The sequence below is a fragment of the Drosophila innubila genome (genome assembly GCF_004354385.1).
Source record: "Drosophila innubila isolate TH190305 chromosome 2L unlocalized genomic scaffold, UK_Dinn_1.0 4_B_2L, whole genome shotgun sequence".
NCBI lineage: Eukaryota > Metazoa > Arthropoda > Insecta > Diptera > Drosophilidae > Drosophila > Drosophila innubila.
Window position 1 is genome coordinate 3,637,144 of NW_022995372.1, and position 19,420 is coordinate 3,656,563.

Consider the following 19,420-nt stretch of genomic DNA (forward strand, 5'->3'; position numbering starts at 1 on the left):
TAATACAACTAATTTCTAGGATGTGAAAAAATAGTTTATGATGCGATATGAATGTATTTATCATTTTACAGACTGTTGACGGCGACTAAACTACATTTCTGGGCTGTCCGACGAGAGATGAATCAAACCAAAACAAATAGAGGTAACGGTTTCGGTTCCGAACCAACTATTTCGGTAAAAGGTTATATTTAAGTTTTATTCTTTCGGTTTCGGTTTCAGTTTTTTAAGAGTTTTTTAAGATGTTAAAATTTACATTACCATCAAAATCGAGTCTTGGTCGAAAATAATTAAACTTTCGAAATGAATTAAATTTGAATACAGAATAAATTAAGAGGCCAAATCATGATCAAAATGACATTCCACTTGAAAATCGGTTGGGTTTTGGCAAAGTTATGACTGTTTAAAGTTGGTCAAGCCTCTAACTTAGCAACTTTACAAGTCAAATTTTTTCTTAATTTTGACATGATTTTTTACATGAAAATGAAAGGTCTCAGAATCAAATTTAAAGTGTTGTTTTATACTAATTACGATTTAAGGAGTTGATTAAAAGTGAAAACTTAAGATTTTAAATTTTGAATTTTCGAAATTTCAAAGGGGGGACCCTTACCATTAAAATCGAGCATTGGTCGAAAATAATTTAATTTTCTAAATAAATTAAATTTGAATACAGAATGAATTTAGAGGCCAAACCATGATTAAAATTACATTCCGCTTGAAAATCGGTTCAGTTTTGATCAAGTTATGACAGTTGGAAGTTGAAAAAATCTTTGACCTAGCAACCTTACCACAACCGTACCGGTACAAACGTTTCGGTTTTCGGTTCTTGACAGAGAATTTTCATTCGATTACGGTTTCAGTTTCGGTTAACGGTTCTGGTGTTATTCCCTGATTTTTAATCTAATCTGTATCTAGAACTGGAAATATTTGCTAAAAAAAATCTGCAGATATTCACAATCTATAAGAACTCATTTCTGGTATGTGAAAAACATTTTATGAAGCGATTTGAGCTTCATTTCAGGGCTCTCCGACGAGAGCTAAAACAAACGAGTTGCTACTATGAAAAAAATTCGCTGAAAAATAAAAAAAAATAGCCATTTGAAAGACTGTTGTTATTAGAACTTATTGCTGTGGCAGGAAAAAACAGTTTATGTTCAATGTAGCTGCATAAAACTGCTGACCTAGTTGCAACTCTAGTTTCAGTGTCACATTCGATTTTCAACAAACGCAGCATATTCGAAAATGGGGAAGAGAAGAGCAGAGAAAAGGCAGAGTATCTTCAATTAGACTACGCTAACTGGCAGGAGAATATCCCACGCTGATGTCTCGTTTGTCTATCTGTATGTCTGTCTGTCTGTCTGTCGGTCACATCAATATCAATGTCCACCATCTGCGACGCTATCTCTCTGTCTCCCTGCTCATCTGTTTGTTTGTCGTGTTGACCACTTTTTGGCGCAGAGACATCGTTATGTTCTCGTTCTCGTTCTCATCGTTGAAGGCCCTCTGTCAGTGTTTTGTCGCACAATATAAATTCAACTTGGCAACGACTGCAGGGCAATTGGGCGTTGGGCGGTTGGAGGCAGCTGGCAACTCCTAGTAAATTTGTAGGCCCTCTGACTCGAGCTCTCAATGAATATTTTAATAATGCAATGTCGCCTGCTGTCGCTGCAATTTGCTGGCAAAGCCTTGAGCTTCTTTGTTGCCTCAGGCTGTCCCAACAGCAGCCTGAAAAATGCGCTGTAAACTGAATGAGAAATGCATGGGCATTGAGTCAATGCGTGGGCCGCCTTTAAGCCCAGTTATCAAAAGGAACAGAGTCTATTAAATTTATGACAACGTCTGTCGATGCTTTGAAAAAATAGCTCTCAGGTTTTTAAAATAATACAGTTTTCATGGTAAATATAAATATAATATAATCTCACTTAGACGTTGCAAGATCGGGCAAGTAGTCATAATTAAGTCATTGTTTCAATACAATCACATAAAAGTACGCAGTATTTTTTATTATGTAGTAATTTCTTTAAAGTACTTTTATATATATTGAAATAAGGAAAGGGTATCTTATGAACGGGATCTCGACTATAGCCTTTCCGACTTGTTTTTTATTTATTTATTTGAAGAAAAAAATAACGTTACTAACTATTTCCTCGATGAAAATAGATCACGTACTATTCCAACGTTACTTTTTCATCGTTCAACTTAATTTGCGTTGAAAATAAATATTCAACAAATTTTACTATTATTATACTTCCAAGCATTATTATATTTTTTTATTAAATAATTTCTGTTCTATTTTTTTGGTATAGATAATGGGAACGACCGTGTACTGGGCATCTAACAGTCGAGCATCATTTTTTGTCTGCTGACCCTTGCTCTTCTCCTCTCTTTTCTTCTCTTCTCTTTTCAGTCAGCCCATTGGCATATTGGCCAAATGACGTCGCCACATTCATCCAGTTTGAAGTGCGCAAACAAACTGACATGCTAAATGGATTTTATTTTGCCGTAATAAATCTCAGCTGCGTAGGCGCCCCAGAGAATTTAGCCCTTGCTATCCACCCGGGGGGGTTTCCAGTTTCCACCCACATCCAAACAAATTGTATGTAGTACATAAGAAAGTCGAATACTCCCAATCTAAATTGGAACTTATGTCTGCATCACGAGCATCCAGCTGTGGATTGGCGCCTACCACCCACTATTTAGCTGCCACTGCAATTGAGTTTGCCAGCTGCCTATTTCCTGGTTAGTTACCAGCTGCCAGTTGTTGCCAGATCGATGCCTAATCTGAATATTTCGCATTCGTTGAATGTTTTCGCACTCGAAATTGCATTAAACGTTTGCCATATTCCATTATTTATAGAATATAAATCTCGATTTCAAGGCGATGCCACCAGTAAAAAAAAAACTAAGCACTAAATGCTCGACTAACAGATATCCTAAGCAGGGAACGTATTCATTAAAAGCAATAAAGTCAAAATAACAAATTAATTAAATGATTTTCTTTGATTTTTCATCATTAATAATGTTAAATTTTAGAATATTAAAAAAAAATCAGATTATATTTGATTGAAAAAGAAAATAAACATCACATTTAATCATTATTAATGATATACATTTTATTTTATCATAATAAAAACTATTTTTATTTTTATGACAAAAGTTATTTTTAAACAACACTTATTTGTAAATTTCTTGAACAAAAAATTTAAATAATTGTATTACTAATAATTACTTTTGATCAAAATTATTTTTACTTATTACATATTTTGTAAATTTAAAATTGTAAAAATTATATCGAATAAAATAGTTTTTGCGAAATTTGTTAATTACAATGTAATTAACAATGATTTCTTTAGTTAAATGATTATCATACCCACTTTAATCTAATGCATGCGTACAGGGTATTCAAAACGAAACGAAATAATAAAGCAAACGGCGATTACAACAACGACACCTTCTATGCATTTGCCTCAATACCAAAGTCTACAGTCGACAACAAAACTGCGCAATAATTGCCAATGAGAGCGAGATGGCTACAGAAAGAGAGAGAGAGAGAGAGAGAGAGAGGCAGCGAGAGCATTAAGCGGGAAGAGAGAGAGACAGAAAGAGAAGGAGAGTTTTGTTTGGATTTTTACAATTTATTGCAAAAATTCTACTCGTTATGCGATTCACAATTTCCTAATGTTAATGAAGGCGTTCAAATTGGCAACACGCACAGATACATATACACTTAATTATATATCTGTGTGAAGCAGGTAACTAGCTGAATTATCAGGCACTCTGGATACTGACAATGACAACAAGAGCCTGCTGACAAATAATAAATAACAAATGAGGAAAAGCTCCAACAAAACGAGTCAGTTGTTCATAGAAGTCTTTTTGTGTATAAATAGCTGGGAATTCTACACAGCAACAAAGATACATATATCTTTGTATATAAATATATATTTCAGTATAGATACATATGCTACATTTGTAGCTGAGATGCATACAGTTAGTCAGATAAGTGTTTTACCAACATGAAAAGTGCACACATTTTATTTTATAAAAAAAAACTTGGTTTTTCCTATATTATTATAGTATCTTATGATTCTTAGAACAATTCAAAATCAGGAAATAAAATATACTTTAGATACATATGCTACTTTCGTAGCTGAGATGCATACAGTTAGTCAGATAAGTGTTTTAACAACATGAAAAGTACACACATTTTATTAAAAAATAATTAAATTTAATAAAAAAAAATTTGGCTTTTATTTTTCTTATTATTTTTAAAACAAGCTACGGAAATAAAATTATTTATAAAATAAAACTGTCTATAAATATTAAAAATAAATATACGTGCAAATTTTGCATGTCTAAACAATTATGTGAGTAACTGTATATATAACTACATACAAAAAGAACTATTTAAAAAAAGGAATAATAATTATTTATAAGGTGAAACTATTTTGAAATATTAATAACATTACAAATGTGCATTTTTGCTTTGTCAAAACAATTACTTGACTAACTGTAGATATATCTACATACAAAGACAACTATTTAATTGTCATTACGCGTCGCGTTTTCGTTGATTTTTTTGTTTTTTTCTTTGTTGCCTTTTACTCGTCCGTTTGTTGTTTTGGTTTTTTGAGTTTTTGGCTTTTAGTATTGTTTTCTTTTTATTTTCTTTTCTCTAGCTGTGTGGAAGGGCCCACACAGCTGACAACACTTGGTGAAAGTGTGCCCCAGACCTCGCCACCCCCTCCCCGCTCCTTCATCACCTGCTTCCGCTTCAAGCCAAAGTCAAACCATACTTAACCGCCTTTTGTGTTGCGAAGTGTTTATGTTGTTTCATAATCACAAAATTTACATATTCATTTGACCACAAGACGTGCAGCTGATTAACGTACACAGATACACACACACACACACACACTGACACTTTACATATGTGTTTGTGTGAGTGCAAGCTGACAGTGATTTTGATCAGCTACATTTGGGTATTTGTCAGCTGTGAACAGCAGCTGTGGGCAGCGAGAATGAGAACGAGACAACTGTGTGAGCGAGAGTGAGAGAGGTGCAGTTGCAGATACAGTTAGCAGTGGTGAGCATTCAGCAGATAATTGTAATCAGTAATCGCTTCTGTACTTGTAATCGATCAGTAATCAGTACCTCTGAATGACATTAAACATTTTTATGCACAATAAATCGCTATACTCCATGTTTTGTTTTTTTTTTTTTTAAATCTGTCTGCTACATCTATTAAATGTATGTGAAAAATCTATATTAATCGTTTTGTATAATTAAATTAAGCTAGATTGCAAATGAATAAAAACAGAAGTAAATAAATATTCGTAAATGGCAACCTGTTTATCAGTTTAGCTTATTTTAGGCTATATCAGGGATGCCACAACAATCGAAATCAACCAAAAATCTCCCGAAAATATATGGAGATTTATGAAATTTTCGGTTGGTTTCGCTTTATGAGGCACCCTGTGTTTGACCAATTTTAAATTAAAAAAAAAAAACAATAAACCAAAACAGTATTTTTTGGTGCCTTGTATTATCTATTATTTATATATATTTATTTTATAAATCGAGTTACAAATATCAAATTTCTTTTACTTTTACTTTTACTACAAATCTTATTTTTGTTAAATGTATCTTTGTAAAATTTATTTAAATGTAATAAACGCGTAATTTTATTAATATCTCATTTTTGTTATTTGAATCTTTGTATCTGTTGTCAATTTCGTGGGTCATTTATTACGCTCGTTTCAGTGATTTTTCGTTTTTTCATGATAATCGATCTAATCAACTCGATAAATCTTCAAAAAAGTAGATCAATTTAAAGTACTTAAAAATCGCTTCAGCGAAATATATCTGTCTATGTTTAGATATATTTTTTACATCACTAACTGTCGAAATTTCTGGCAACATTGAACAGTGGGCAGCAAGAACGAGAGAAGTGTAACTCCAAGTAAGAGCGAGATAGGCATAGTTGCAGTTACAGTTACAGTTAATCGTGTATCTGTCTGTTTGCGTTGAGATGACGCACCTGAGAAAGTAGCTCAGTTGCAGAGGAGGTCAGTCAGCCATATGTCTGGCAGTCTGGCGGTCTATGTGCATATGCTTTGGCCTTATCTAATCAACAAGTTTCTTGCTACCAGATGGTTCTGTTCCGTTCCGTTTCGTTTCGTTCCGTTCCGTTGCGACTGCTGCGCGATTGAGGTGCAACAATTTGTCTGCAATTGCCATTGCCACAACAACAACCACAACAACAACAACAACGACTGCAACTGGCCCAAAAATATGCGCAAAAGCTGCTTGACAGGTTTGTCGCCTTTATTCCCATTTCCACTACCACTACGATTCCCATTCCCACTCCCATTCCAATTTCCAGTGCGATTGGCCGGCCGGTATGCAATGCAGCCCAAGCCTAAGACCGTCGCACTATGGCTCATTTCAGCAAATTAGTTGTTTAAAATATCTAAATTTTAAGACAGTAGAGAAATCGATCTGAAATTTGAAATATATATTCTAAGCACTACAAAGAAAATATCCACAAAAAAAAATATAAGAAAGCGTGGCTTAAAAAATATAAAAGTTTAAAGTCTAAATTTTCGTTTTTCAAAAACAAATTAAAAAAAAAAATTTCTGAATTAAAAATCATTTTTTTTTTTATATTTTTATTTTTAGAAAACTATAAATTTGATACCAAAAGCTTACCCAAAATTGCAGGTTTTTTTCCAGTTTTTATTTTTAGAAAATTATAAATGTCTTTAAAAAAATTATCTTTAAAATTTTAATTAAAATGTATTGTTTTTTATTTAAAATTGATGTGTTAAATTTTTGTATGGAGCTATAATAAAAAATAAGTCATATAACCTAATTAAGCAATTTTTAACTGAAATTCCAGCTCGATTAAAGGATATTCATAATGATAAAAAATTTTTTTAATTTTAACCTAGTTTGAAAAGTTCCACAAGCCACAAAAATTTTATTAAAAATATTAACTCTTTACATAAGTTGTTATAACCAATTCTTGATTGACCCACATCCAAATTTTTGTTAAAAATAAATTTTTGCCAAGTTTATTGTTAAATGAGCCATAGTACGACGCGTCGCTTGAATGGCAGCAGTTCCTGCAGTTTGTGGTTGTCTTTATACCTACACATATATAGAGAGACAGAGAAAGAGAGATAGAGAGAGAGAGATGGAGGGAAACATTGTAGCATTGAACATGCACAACAATTTTGTCTTGGACTTTGAGTTGGAGTTGAGTTCCTTTTGTTTGTCTGCTGCAGTAGAATGTAATAAGAGTAGGAAGTAGGAGGAAGAGGAGGAGGAGCAGGGAGCTAAGTGGAGTTGCTTGTGCCGCTGCTGTCTGACTGTGTGTTGTCTGCTGTCTGTTGTCGGTTGTCATGCCAAAAGAGACCCAGGCAGAGACACCAACAGCGACAGCGACTGCGACAGAGGCATTTATGCGGCTTTCCATTTACATAGTCGTAATACTTATTTATTTCTCCTGCTGTTTACTGTTGCAGCTTGACAGCAAGCAGAGGGACTGCAGTTTGGCATGTTGCATGCCACGAATGAGTCATCAACTTAACTCAAGCATTGGCCAAAACACAAAAACGGGAACACTTTTACAAGCCAATTTATGCAACTGCCAAATGGAAGTAATGTCAATAGATTTAAGCATATTCACAGCCTGTTATGAAAATTTTAAAATGAATTAAAAATTCACATCTTGTAACATTTTTTTAAAATTTCAATAAACTGAGTTTTACTAAATTTTTTCAGTTTTCTTAAAAGTGTACCTTCAAAATGGAGTGTATATAACATTTATTTTTTCCTGCGTCAAAAAACTAATCAACACTCAGATTCTAATATAAAAGTAACAAAAAAAATAATAATAATATATATATTATTTATGCATGCAACGATTTTTTACAAAATCATAAAGAAATTTTTTATAACTTCACGTCACGTAACATGAGGCTAATAAAATAGAAATAGGAAAAGATTTTTATTGCAATAGCCTGGAAAATAAACTTACATTTTTCAAAAGCTTTTAAATATATTGTTCTGCAATAAAGTTTGCCCATATTGGAGAGCTGAGCGCTTTTCAATTCCAACTCCAAACCAAATTCTATTTTTGTAACATAACGTCATTGCATATTTTTGTTTATATCTTTTAATCGGAAGGATCAATTGTGGTTAGATTTTTTACTAAATATAATCCAAGTGAATTGCTACTCAGATACAGAAAAAAAATTTCAAATTTTTGAACTTTTCTTGGTATATATATAAAATTGCTTGACCTCATACATTGACAATTGTACATGCTCGACTTACAACTTTGAAATTTGAGCACAACACAGATATGACAAATTCATCAGAAGATAAGGCAGAAAATTGGAAAATTCGTATTTTATACATTTTGTCTGCATATATGCAAATATGCGCTATCGATAGACTATTGAAATGAGTGCCTTCGATAGACAATCAATCGATTGGCAATGACTGGAAGCGATGACAGCGATGAGAGCGATGACAGCGCCCGCATGTGAAACAATTGAGACTGAGGCGCTACAGTTGCATCTCTAAGTACGCTTAATGTAGTTTTTACTGTGGAATCTGGGGCACAATCTGTGGGAAATGTGCGTTGCAATATGAAAATGCACAGCTGGTCGCATTTTCCCTACACTGCGGAAGCATTCAGATTGAAAGTAATCATGTAATGAAACGAGAGATGGAAAAGGGAATGGGAATGGAAATTGGGCATGGAATTGAAATTGAAATTGGAAGTGAGTCTGCTTGACTTGCGGAAGTGCGTAAATCAAGTGGAAACAAAACATGTGGAAAAACTTCCAGGTGACCTTAATTTCCATTTAATCGCATAAAGTGCTTGTGATTAGTTAAGTTGTTTACCGTAGCATAAATCAAAACCAAATTTCGCAATTAGTTGGCGCAAGGACAAGAAAAGCAAAAATAAAACCGGGTCTAAAAAGGTAACAACAAAACCAAGACAAAGAAGGCTTTAACACTTGCATGCCAAAAAAAAAAAAAACAAAAACAAAAAATAGAAACGACAAACGACAATGCCAAAAATAATTTCATTCGATTTGGCCAAAGTGGCTGCCATTTAGCCGACAATTGAAAGTTTGTCTGCGATTTGCATTTCCAAATTGGAAGCTCGACAGTAAATGGAGAAATGAAATTACTTTCGCTTTCGCTTGTGGGAACACCTAATAGTCGCCGCTGGGAATTCAGGGACGTGGTAAGGGGGGGTGATCGGTCGGTCATTGAATGCAATCCAAATTATCGGTCACTCACACGATCCAATTATTGGATCTTTATCTTTCGCTGAACGCTGTGAGAGTTAATTTGCACAACAAAGAGCGAGAGTGAGAGAGAGGGGGAAAAGTAAGGGAGAGCGAGTTTGAGAGACAGGTCAAGATAGAATTTTAAACAAGATGATTCGACTATTCACTCTACCTAGTTTCCTTTACTCCTTCAAGATCGGTGTTGACAACTTAGCTTTTAATTAATTAAGCAATTTTATAATTACAAAAGCTGGAAAGTTTGATTAAAAGCTATTATCTAGAAATTTAGCTAAATTTAACTATTATAATTTGCTGGCATTCAATTTAAAACATATTTTTTTTTATAATTTTAACTTAAAAGATCTCAAAGTCCCAAAAAAAAAAAAAGATATCGCGAAATATCATTGTTGCTCAATATAAAGTAAGTTGAAAAACAATATCATTATTATTAAAGTTGTTTTAAGGTCTATTTAATTTTTATCTAGATATTTCGAACCATTTTTGTTGTGTCAATTTAGTAATTTTTAAGCATCTAAAATAGCCAGAATTTGAAAAAATATATAAAAAATGAGTCAAAAAAAGTTATTCAAAAATGGATTAGAATAAATAGACAGTAAAAAATTTATAATTTTAGTGTTTTTTCACTTTGAAGGCAGAAAAATTAAATTAAACAATGACTAAGAATAAATGCATCCAAAACTCAGTAAAAAATTTATGATTTTAGTGTTTTTCTTCTCTTAAAAATAAGTTTAAATTTCTTGCAACAATGCAATTTAGCTATTTTAGTTCATAACACTCTGGCAACGCTGTCAAGGAATCAGCGTAGAGGCTGTGGTGAATGAATGAATGCGTCACCTTCTAAACAATTTCACCATGATGGAAGCCTATCTTTAAGTGAGCAGAGTGAGTGAGAAAGAGGGGAAGAGTGGTAAAGTATGCAATACTTACAGTACACCCGAACAGCGTGTGCAGACAAACGAGCCGATGGTCATGTTCACGTAGGTGGGCCCCTTCTGGTTACAATCGAAGCACTGACGATTCCCTGCCCCGCTATTCACCAGCTCCCGCAGAGCTAGCAGGTATTTGTCGTCCTGTTTTTTGCGCACCGCCATGATATTTATGTTTGTATGGTAGTTGCTGTTGTTGTTGTTGTTGGTGTTTGCTTTGTTTCCTGCTTCCGCTTGCCTGCTGAAACTCTCTGTCTCTCTCTCTTCGTCAGCGTCCTCGAGCCACTCGGTGTCCGACTCTAAATCGTGGCTGATTTCCGCGGCGTGGGGGGCAGTGGTGTTATATACGTACACGAACTGAATTTTGCCCGATTTGCAGCTAACACGATCGAGACTTTAATTATACATATATATATACAACTATGTGTGTGTGTTTACGCAACGCTTGACCTTTCTTCAGCTGTGGCCACTTGCACACTCACACAACAACAACAACAAAACAACAAACGCCGCCGCTGCTGCGAGAGAATGTGAATGTGAGAATGTATTGGTATTGGTGGCGTGTGTGTGTATGTGTTGTAATTTATCAAACAGGCAATTTTTTTTTCGATTATTATTATTGTTTACGTTTACGTTAATTTTCACACTGCACTCTTTGCACCAAATAGCAACGGCAACCGAACAGCGTAAACACATAAACGACAACGACAACGCTAACGACGACTGGTTTTTTTTCCTTTACGTTTTCCTTTTATATTAATTGAATTTATTTACACACTTTTGCAGCGCAGTCTCTGCTGCGTTCTCTTTTTTATTTTTTTTTTTTACTGCGCCCTCGACTTCGATTGTAGACTTTTGTTGTTTGTTGTTATTAACAGAATTAAGCACAACAGAATTCTCTTTAAATAACAAACAGAAAGAGAAGCGCGTCCGACGAACAACCGACTCAACCACACTTTGAAAACTTGAAAAACGAACTGACGGTGGCCGTGCGCTGCCAACTTTTTAGAGTCAATAAATAGCTGTTTTTGGCTGGAAAGCATTCGAAAAATAGCTGAAATTGCGATGCAAAATAGCTAAGGACGACACAGCTGATTTCCAAATGTAGTTTTAGTGCTGCCAACTTGCTTTATTTTACCAACCATTTTTTATATAATTTTGAACTTAATATTTTCATTAAATTGTACATTATTTGACAAATTATTGCTAAAAAAAAAGGTAAACCAAAATGTAAACCAGGCCGTTATAGATTGTGATCAATTTGTGATCGCAATTGCAGTCACGAATACAAAATGTTATTTAACATTAACAGTCATTGAACAGAAATGTTGTTTAGCAAGAAATGCTTTTAGGGTGACCAAGCGAAAAAAAAGAATTTTAAAGCGCGATTTTCAATTAAAGAACTTATATTTATTTCCAATTTAGTTAATTGATAACTTAATGCTACTCGTCCAAGGGTTTGCGTGCATTCCCTTTATTTGCAAACTTGCGTTTCTTAAATGTGGCCGGCGCACTGGAAGAAGTGGAAGCTTCATCCAATCCCGTTATGGTTTTCTCCTTGAAACGTTTTACTGGTGGCTCGATATCGGGCTGACTGATGACAACAGGCGCTGCAGCATAATAATTGGATTGAGGTAGCTCCCAATCAATAGGTGCTGGCGGTGGTCTGCAAGAACATTTAAACATTTAAATGGTAATTTCAATTTTCAAAATTCTATCATAATCTGTCTCTGGGATATCCTATATAAAATCGATCGATATCGATATAAAGAACTCACTTGGTTTCGACAATCTGCCATTGTCCAATCTCCTTGGTTGCCGCCTCCTCTTCCGTTTTGAATTCCAGTCTCTTTTCCTCCTTTTGTTTCTTCTCCTTGGAATTATCGGGCTTGCGATAGATTTGAGCATGACGTTCTCGATTGAAACGTGCCACTTCCTCATCCGCATTGGCTCGAAATCGCAATGATTCCTTTGCCTGCGTAATTTCCTGCTGATCGATGGCCAACTGATTGATACGCTCGTATTCTTCATATGAGAGATAACCCTCTTTGGGTGGCTGCCAGACGGATTCATTTGTCTTGACATTCCAGTAATATGTGTGGCCCTCATCCGATTTGCCTTCCACCCACAGTGAAGCATCTGGCACCGTTTCGGAGCTGCCAACTTTATCCACATTTACACGACGATTATCCTCTTCCTCATCGGAATCGCCTTCCAGACGCATTGGATCGATTTGTCGCTGTCTGGCAACACCAAGTCCTTGTCTTCCGCTGCTCGTCGCTGCACCGAGCACTGTGTGAATGGAACGCGCCGTCATGTCGCCATGGTGACCATGAATATCCTGCGCATAGGATTTCATTGCCGCCTCCTCCATTTTACGGATCTCCGCGCTCATCTTTTGCTTCTCACGCTCCGCCTTCTCGCTGCTGCGACTGATATCCGTAATCCGCTTCGCCACATTTAATTTATGCCTTTTGCCACTCTCATGAAATGCAATGCTCTAAAACAGCACAATTAAAAACATAGATTTATTTATTACATTGTTTGTACTCACAGCTTTGTTATCACTCAGCCAACACTTGCAGAAATCGCAGTATTTGCGTTCATTCGACTTCCAGTATTCCGTCCTGCAAAGGCATACGAATTAAATGATCACATAATAAAAAATAATAACTAATTTACTTACATTTTGCCTATAAATATTATTTGTTTTTATTTGTATCAACGCAGCGTGTAGCATCGATAGTATCGAATTGATCAGTGTTGGAAAATGTGCTGCAGTGATGACCCGATTTTTTATACCCTGTTGCCAACTTAGCTATTTTATAGCTAGCTTTGACTATTTTCAGAGTTCGATTGCTAGAAAAATTTTAAAATTCCTTGAAATCAAGCAATGTTATATCACGCTACTGAAAAAAGCAGCACGATGGGTATATATATTTATCTTTTTCTATTTTTTCTATAATTATGCACGCAAAATGATTACCAGCCAGAACAGTTTTTTTTTCTAAAAGTTGACAACAGTAATCAAATAAAATATTACTAAATTTTAAGAAATTTTATACAATAAATTGACTTAAAATAATTAAAATCTAGTTTTAATATTTAAATTGGCTACGGAAATAGTGCTATTTAATCCCATTCTTTGTGATGTAAGTTTAAAAATGTAGTAATTTACAAATTAGCTATAGATAAAAGATAGCTGAATCACAATATGAAAATGTCCAGACCGTTTTTTGTTGCGACATGACTATTAAAACAAGCTGGCAGCTCTACATTTGTAACCGTCTCGCGAAATCAGCTGTTGTTGACGCTGGCGACTTTGCTGTGCAGTGTGCAATTTTTATAAGAGAGACGCGTTTCTTGTTTGCTCAGAAAGGTTGAAGCCATGGCACAGGCCCGAGTAGCAACGGCATTTAATTTGGAAGACAAAATGACGGCCAAGACATCAAGTGAGTGTGAATGAATTGTCGGTCCGTTGCGACCTGTGGTCCAAAGTTTTCAACAATTCCAGACGCCAGACGATTTCACCAGTCTCTGTGTGTGTGTGTGTGATGCGATAACAGCTGTTTATGAATTAAGCAAATTTCAAACCTGTTCACCTGTGTCTTGTTGTTGTTGCTGTTGTTGTAACTTAAACTATACTTTTCTTTGACATTTCAGTTGGTCAACCTGAGCCAATGTTGGGAGAAAACAATTGGACTGAATTCTCAATAGAAGTTCCTTGGGGAACCGTCGAAGGTATGTACATACATACATCTATAGTTTTTTTTATTGTTTATTTGTTGTTGTAGCGGCATTGCTGCGTCATCTTGAGTCAGCTTATCTTTAAAAATGTGCTTGAATCACAGGCACACGTTTATGATGGGTGTGATTATTATATTATATATATTAACATGCCGCCGACACTCGATCAACAATCTACAACAGGCAATTGAAAAGTGTAACCAGGAAATAAATAGTTCAACATCGGCACGCCGATTATAAAATACCCTTAAGTCGCATATGCACTATAGAGTGTTGGCAATAGAGTGTAGAAAATATACAGTAGGTAGAGTAGTGTAAACACCTTGAAGAGCTCTATGCTAGAGCATTTTGACACCTCAACTGTACAACTTTCTCTACAAATTTACTCTATAGACTTAGAGTTTATCTACAGTTAAAACGCAATCGGTAAAAACTACACTTTATTAAAAAAACCGAATAGTGTATTGCATTTTTAACTGATCGCTCCTATTGCAGCCTTATAAAAGTCAGATATATTCGTTACATGCGCGTTAATAAATACTCAATCTATAAGCTTACAAGGATTCTACAAATAATAATGAAAAATATTTTTTTTTTTAATAAATGTTGAATGTTATATGTTGAATCAAAATTTAAAATTTTATAACAATATAGATAACTTGTTTTATGTATCACCAAAGTCTGATTTACTCAGACGTATGAAATGGAAAATAATACTAGGAAAATAATACTAGGAAATAATATTAAAAGTTAAAAAAACCGTCATTATAAAATATTGATATGCTGTATGTGCTGGTATGAATTTTAAATTATAAATAATTATTATTAAATTAAAAAAAAAATACCTAAACATAAAATCGTTATTTTTTTCAAAAAAATAATCTCATTAAGTTCAAAATAAAATTATATTAGTTTTATACGATTTGCAGGTAAATGGTGGGGCTGTCGGAACAAGCAGCCGATTCTGGCCCTGCACGGCTGGCAGGACAATTGCGGATCCTTTGACAGGCTGTGTCCATTGCTGCCGGCGGACTATTCGGTGCTGGCCATCGATCTGCCTGGTCATGGCAACTCCTCTCACTATCCGCAGGGAATGCAGTACTTTATATTCTGGGACGGCATCTGTTTAATACGTCGCATTGTGCGCAAGTACAATTGGAAGAATATCACGCTTTTGGGTCACTCTCTGGGCGGAGCACTCACATTCATGTATGCCGCCAGCTTTCCGGATGAAGTGCACAAATTAATCAATATTGACATTGCTGGACCAACAGTGCGAGGCGTCAAGCGAATGGCTGAAGGCACCGGCAAGGCTTTAGATAAATTCCTTGACTACGAAACGTTGCCGGAGAGCAAACAGCCGTGTTACTCCTACGACGAGATGATTAAGTTAGTGATGGATGCCTACGATGGTTCCGTGGACGAGCAATCTGTCAAGATTTTAATGAAACGCGGCATGAAACCCAATCAAAAGGGTTTTCTCTTTGCCCGTGATCTGCGGCTAAAAGTTAGTCTTCTTGGACTCTTTACGGCCGAGCAAACTCTCGCGTATGCCCGGCAAATACGCTGTAAAGTACTTAACATTCGGGGAGTCCCCGGCATGCAGTTTGAATCGACTCAATTTTATGCTGAGGTCATCGACACACTCAAGCAACACGCCCAACATGTTGTCTACGTCGAAGTGCCCGGAACGCATCATCTGCATTTAGTTACGCCGGAGCGTGTCGCTCCACATATAACACAATTTCTCTTAAATAAGTAATACAAATTTGTAAGGCCCCGTTTTGTTCGGTTTCGTTTAGCATTAGTCTATTTTAAATCATTGCTGATCGATTATTGAGCTAAACGGGTCTTAAATAAGTAGGAGGCTTCATATCATACATATGATATGTACATTTAATTAAATATATTTCTTTTGGTGAAGTTACCAGTATTAAAAAACTAACCGTTGTTTGAAATGATTGAGAAATTTGGAAAATTCGCCTGAATTAACGGATTTTTATTTCCGCAACACATAGAGTACACATCGTAAATATCTACCACAGCCGTAGTTTTTAAGATAGATAGACCTTTTTTGTGTTGAACGTTTTATTTTATTATTAACTGTTAGTATACTTAATCGCATGAAGATTGAATAAATCAAACAGCAGTTAGAACTGTGTTAAGTAACGCAATCGCCTAAAAATATGCTGTGGTTTTTGTACTGTTAGAGTTCAGAATTTATAGGTTAAGGCGATCTTAAAGGGGATTCCGAGGGCGGTTTAGGAGGCGTTGTCGATGTAGGAAGCGATATTGAAGACGATTCTGCAGCCAATGTCGATGTAGAAGACGATGCTGGAGGTTTTCCAAGACGACATACGGAAAAGTTGACATCAAAGTAGGAGTTGTCCCCCGGACAGCTGACATAGTGTAGAGTTCGATTGAAGCAGTAATAATAACCTTTAATTGTCTCCGCCGGATAGAGCTTATTATAATGACAGGACTCCGTAGTAGCAGCTAAAACTCCATTCAAAAGCTGTACAGAGAGTATCAGTAACAACTGGAATGAACTCATTTTACAGTCTGTATTCGAGATTTGTTCTGTGCAACCCTTTAAGTAGAATATCGAATCGGATTTCTTCATAACAATGTACAAGGAATATTCTTCCCAGATAATTAAAAAAAATGCGAATTTAAGAAGTACTCTGATTTTGAAATAAATACATGTCATATGATAAAACTTGCTAGTCAAGTCAGCAGATAAATCTGCAATCTTTTGGTTAACTGATAGCCCATAAAGGTCCGTGAACCGAACAATTCTTAACAATACCAAATTAAGAACGCTTTTGTGGAGTTCCAGACTGTAAGATATCCGGTAGTCGAAATACTCCGCCCACACAAATGGAAAAAATTAAAAATTTGGAATTTTATTATGAACATTTGCTGAATATTTCATCGCGATCGTTAAATAAACATAGAAGTCAATTAAGATAATGTTTTTAGATGTAGTTTAATGCAAGTCAAAGGAAGACAAATTTGTTGTTATATTAAATATATTTTTATTACACATTAAATAATTTTTTATGACTTTAAAAGCCCGCGCAATGACGTCTAATATCATACTCCTATTTTAGGGCAGCACTGGCAGCATTGTTGCCTAGCAACATTTTGTTTTGGCGTCCGTCATTTCTATTTCTTCAAATATAATCAAAAAGTCATATTTCTAATAGTATCGAAACAAATGGATTTAATAAAGGAAATAAATGAAAAATATCAGGCGCTTGAGGCGGAAATAGATAAGAAACTGGAAAAGGTGTAAGTACTTAAATTTAAATCATAGTTCTTCCAGTGTGTCACTAATTGCCACTGGAAGGAAGTAAATATGTGTAGCATAAGTTGCGGCCAACTCTGAAAATTTGTTTTAATTAATTTTTATATTCAAGAACGTTAACACTTAAATTGTGTAAGCATTTTGTTGTAAAATAATTGTCTTAAAAAAGCTAGTTTTAGCCTGAAAATTCGGCTTGGAATAAGCGGTAGACTGTCATGCGGACTGCGACGGACTGTCGACAGATGGCGCTTGCTTGTGAGCGCTGTAACGGTCGTTTAACATTCAAAATTGATTTTGTTGCAGGCAAGCTGAAGAACAGAAATTAGAACGTCAGCAAGAGAGAATCGCAGAAAAATCCACAGCTGTGCAGTCGCCAAAGGTTTTATCTTACGAGGAGGCTCTGCAGAGAAATGCCAATACCTTAAAAGTAAGTATATTCAGTCAAGTAGAGTATTAAATTAAATTTTAATTGCTTGACAGTCACTGGAAATAGCTAAAGCTCGCCTACGTTCACGTTCTACGTATTCACCTGTGGAGAAACTGCTGCAACGTGCCCTAGAGAATTATAAAAGGGAATTGGAAAGTCTCAATAAGCAATCGAGAGAAGACTTTAAGCAGGATGAGAAAGGAGAGGATAATCTGATTATGCAAAGTGTTTTAGATGCCAACTGTATACGAAAGAAGACCGGTGAAAGTCATCGCAATTGACGGATCTGTTTTTAGATCTGTTTTATTTTTTCTTTTCTTGTGGAATTCTACATTATGTACTTTTGCTAGATAACAAGACGTGTCTCCCACTGAAAAAAATTCAATTCCCAAGCTGAATAAATAGACGCCGAGGTGTACACTGTATACACATGACCAAACGAGAGTTGTATGCTTTTTCCTAGTGTAAACAAGAGCCCAAAACGAATAAACATGAGACCCAGCAACCTGTTGCATGGATCCAATAACGATTCCATTTAAGAATTTCGACAAATAATACTATGAATGCCAAAAATTTTAAAACTAATATTGGGAAAACAATGACGGCAAACATGTAATTTGAATAACAATTTAGGAAACTATAATTATATATAGTAATATAAAAAACTTTAATTTGTGAAAACAAATTGGATGGCAAAAATTAGATAACGACGAACAAAAATATCGTTTAAAAGAATGGCTTGATTTTTCATTAGGAGTGCTCGAGAAATGTAAGCCAACAATATATTATTGAGATTTGGAACATCCCTGAATAAAATATTTTTTGTATCGGCACTAACGTTTTTTCCTTAAACTGTTTAAAATTTTGCTTAATTCTCAAAAATGCTTTAATTTATTTAGAATTATCTATAATCAATCAATATTACATATATTATGAACTAGTGCTGTAAAAATATATCGAAATATCGAATAACCGATTTTGACGGAAGCGATTATCGAGTACTTCAACTCGATGATTTTTTTGACGATCTATCGTTTGTAGAAATGAGTTTGGTCGTTCAATTTTTGTTGAACGACCGTAGTAAATAACTTACCAAATTGCCAAAGCTTGAATAAAACATGAAAACGATGCAAGAAAAATAAGATTTCTAATAAAAGTACGCGTGTATTTGTGATTACAATTGCTTTTTTAAATAGCTCGATATTTGCAACTCGATCAGTTATTTTCCGATATATCGACAGCTCGATACTTATTTTGGCGATATTCTATTTCGATATAAAACTCGATCTAAAGTTTAGATTCACATCACTATTATGAACACTGTTCGAAAAAAAAGTTCAAAAACAAAAAGAATTTTGAAATTAATTTTTGTTCTAATATTTGTGAAATATCTTCCTAATATTTTTTTTCTGAATCAAGGTGTATTTTTAATCTAATAATCTTTTGAAAGATTAAATTGATATAAATTCTCTAATTTTTTGTTAAACTCTAAATATATAAATTATGCCATATTTTTTGTATTCTGTTTTTTGATTTCTTTAAATTTTATTTATAGCTTTTTTATAAGATTTTGCAAAAAATATTTGGTGAACCTTAATAACAAGTTAGCTTTTTAAATTCAAGATCTGCTAAATAAAAAATATTTGTTTTTTTTAAAGGGTTTGCAACATGAAGAGGA

The 19,420-nt window shown here is 34.7% G+C and overlaps 4 protein-coding genes across 5 annotated transcripts in view; 2 read left to right on the forward strand and 2 right to left on the reverse strand.

Annotated features, from left to right (window-relative positions):
• Positions 1–11,250, reverse strand: part of LOC117781169 (arf-GAP domain and FG repeat-containing protein 1) — a 28,031-nt gene extending 16,781 nt beyond the window's left edge. For both annotated transcript variants that reach the window (XM_034617914.1, XM_034617913.1), the window contains exon 1: positions 10,260–11,250. In XM_034617914.1, the coding sequence (XP_034473805.1) occupies positions 10,260–10,423 (164 nt within the window). In that variant the 5' untranslated portion in view covers positions 10,424–11,250. The remainder of the gene's footprint in view (positions 1–10,259) is intronic.
• Positions 11,251–11,670: 420 nt separating this feature from the next.
• On the reverse strand, positions 11,671–12,998 carry LOC117779657 (WW domain-binding protein 4). The gene is made up of 4 exons (XM_034615923.1): positions 12,985–12,998; positions 12,813–12,885; positions 12,037–12,758; positions 11,671–11,924 (listed from the first exon to the last, which is right to left on the reverse strand). Exons 1-4 carry the CDS (start codon positions 12,996–12,998, stop codon positions 11,702–11,704), a joined length of 1,032 nt encoding a protein of 343 aa, XP_034471814.1. The 3' UTR covers positions 11,671–11,701.
• Positions 12,999–13,548: 550 nt separating this feature from the next.
• Positions 13,549–15,993, forward strand: LOC117781170 (probable serine hydrolase). Its single transcript, XM_034617915.1, has 3 exons — positions 13,549–13,710; positions 13,922–13,999; positions 14,935–15,993. Exons 1-3 carry the CDS (start codon positions 13,647–13,649, stop codon positions 15,765–15,767), a joined length of 975 nt encoding a protein of 324 aa, XP_034473806.1. The 5' UTR covers positions 13,549–13,646; the 3' UTR covers positions 15,768–15,993.
• A 1,209-nt stretch (positions 15,994–17,202) lies between these two features.
• Positions 17,203–18,315, forward strand: LOC117781171 (golgin subfamily A member 6-like protein 22). The gene is made up of 3 exons (XM_034617916.1): positions 17,203–17,299; positions 17,619–17,742; positions 17,796–18,315. Exons 1-3 carry the CDS (start codon positions 17,226–17,228, stop codon positions 18,021–18,023), a joined length of 426 nt encoding a protein of 141 aa, XP_034473807.1. The 5' UTR covers positions 17,203–17,225; the 3' UTR covers positions 18,024–18,315.
• Positions 18,316–19,420: the final 1,105 nt, after the last annotated feature.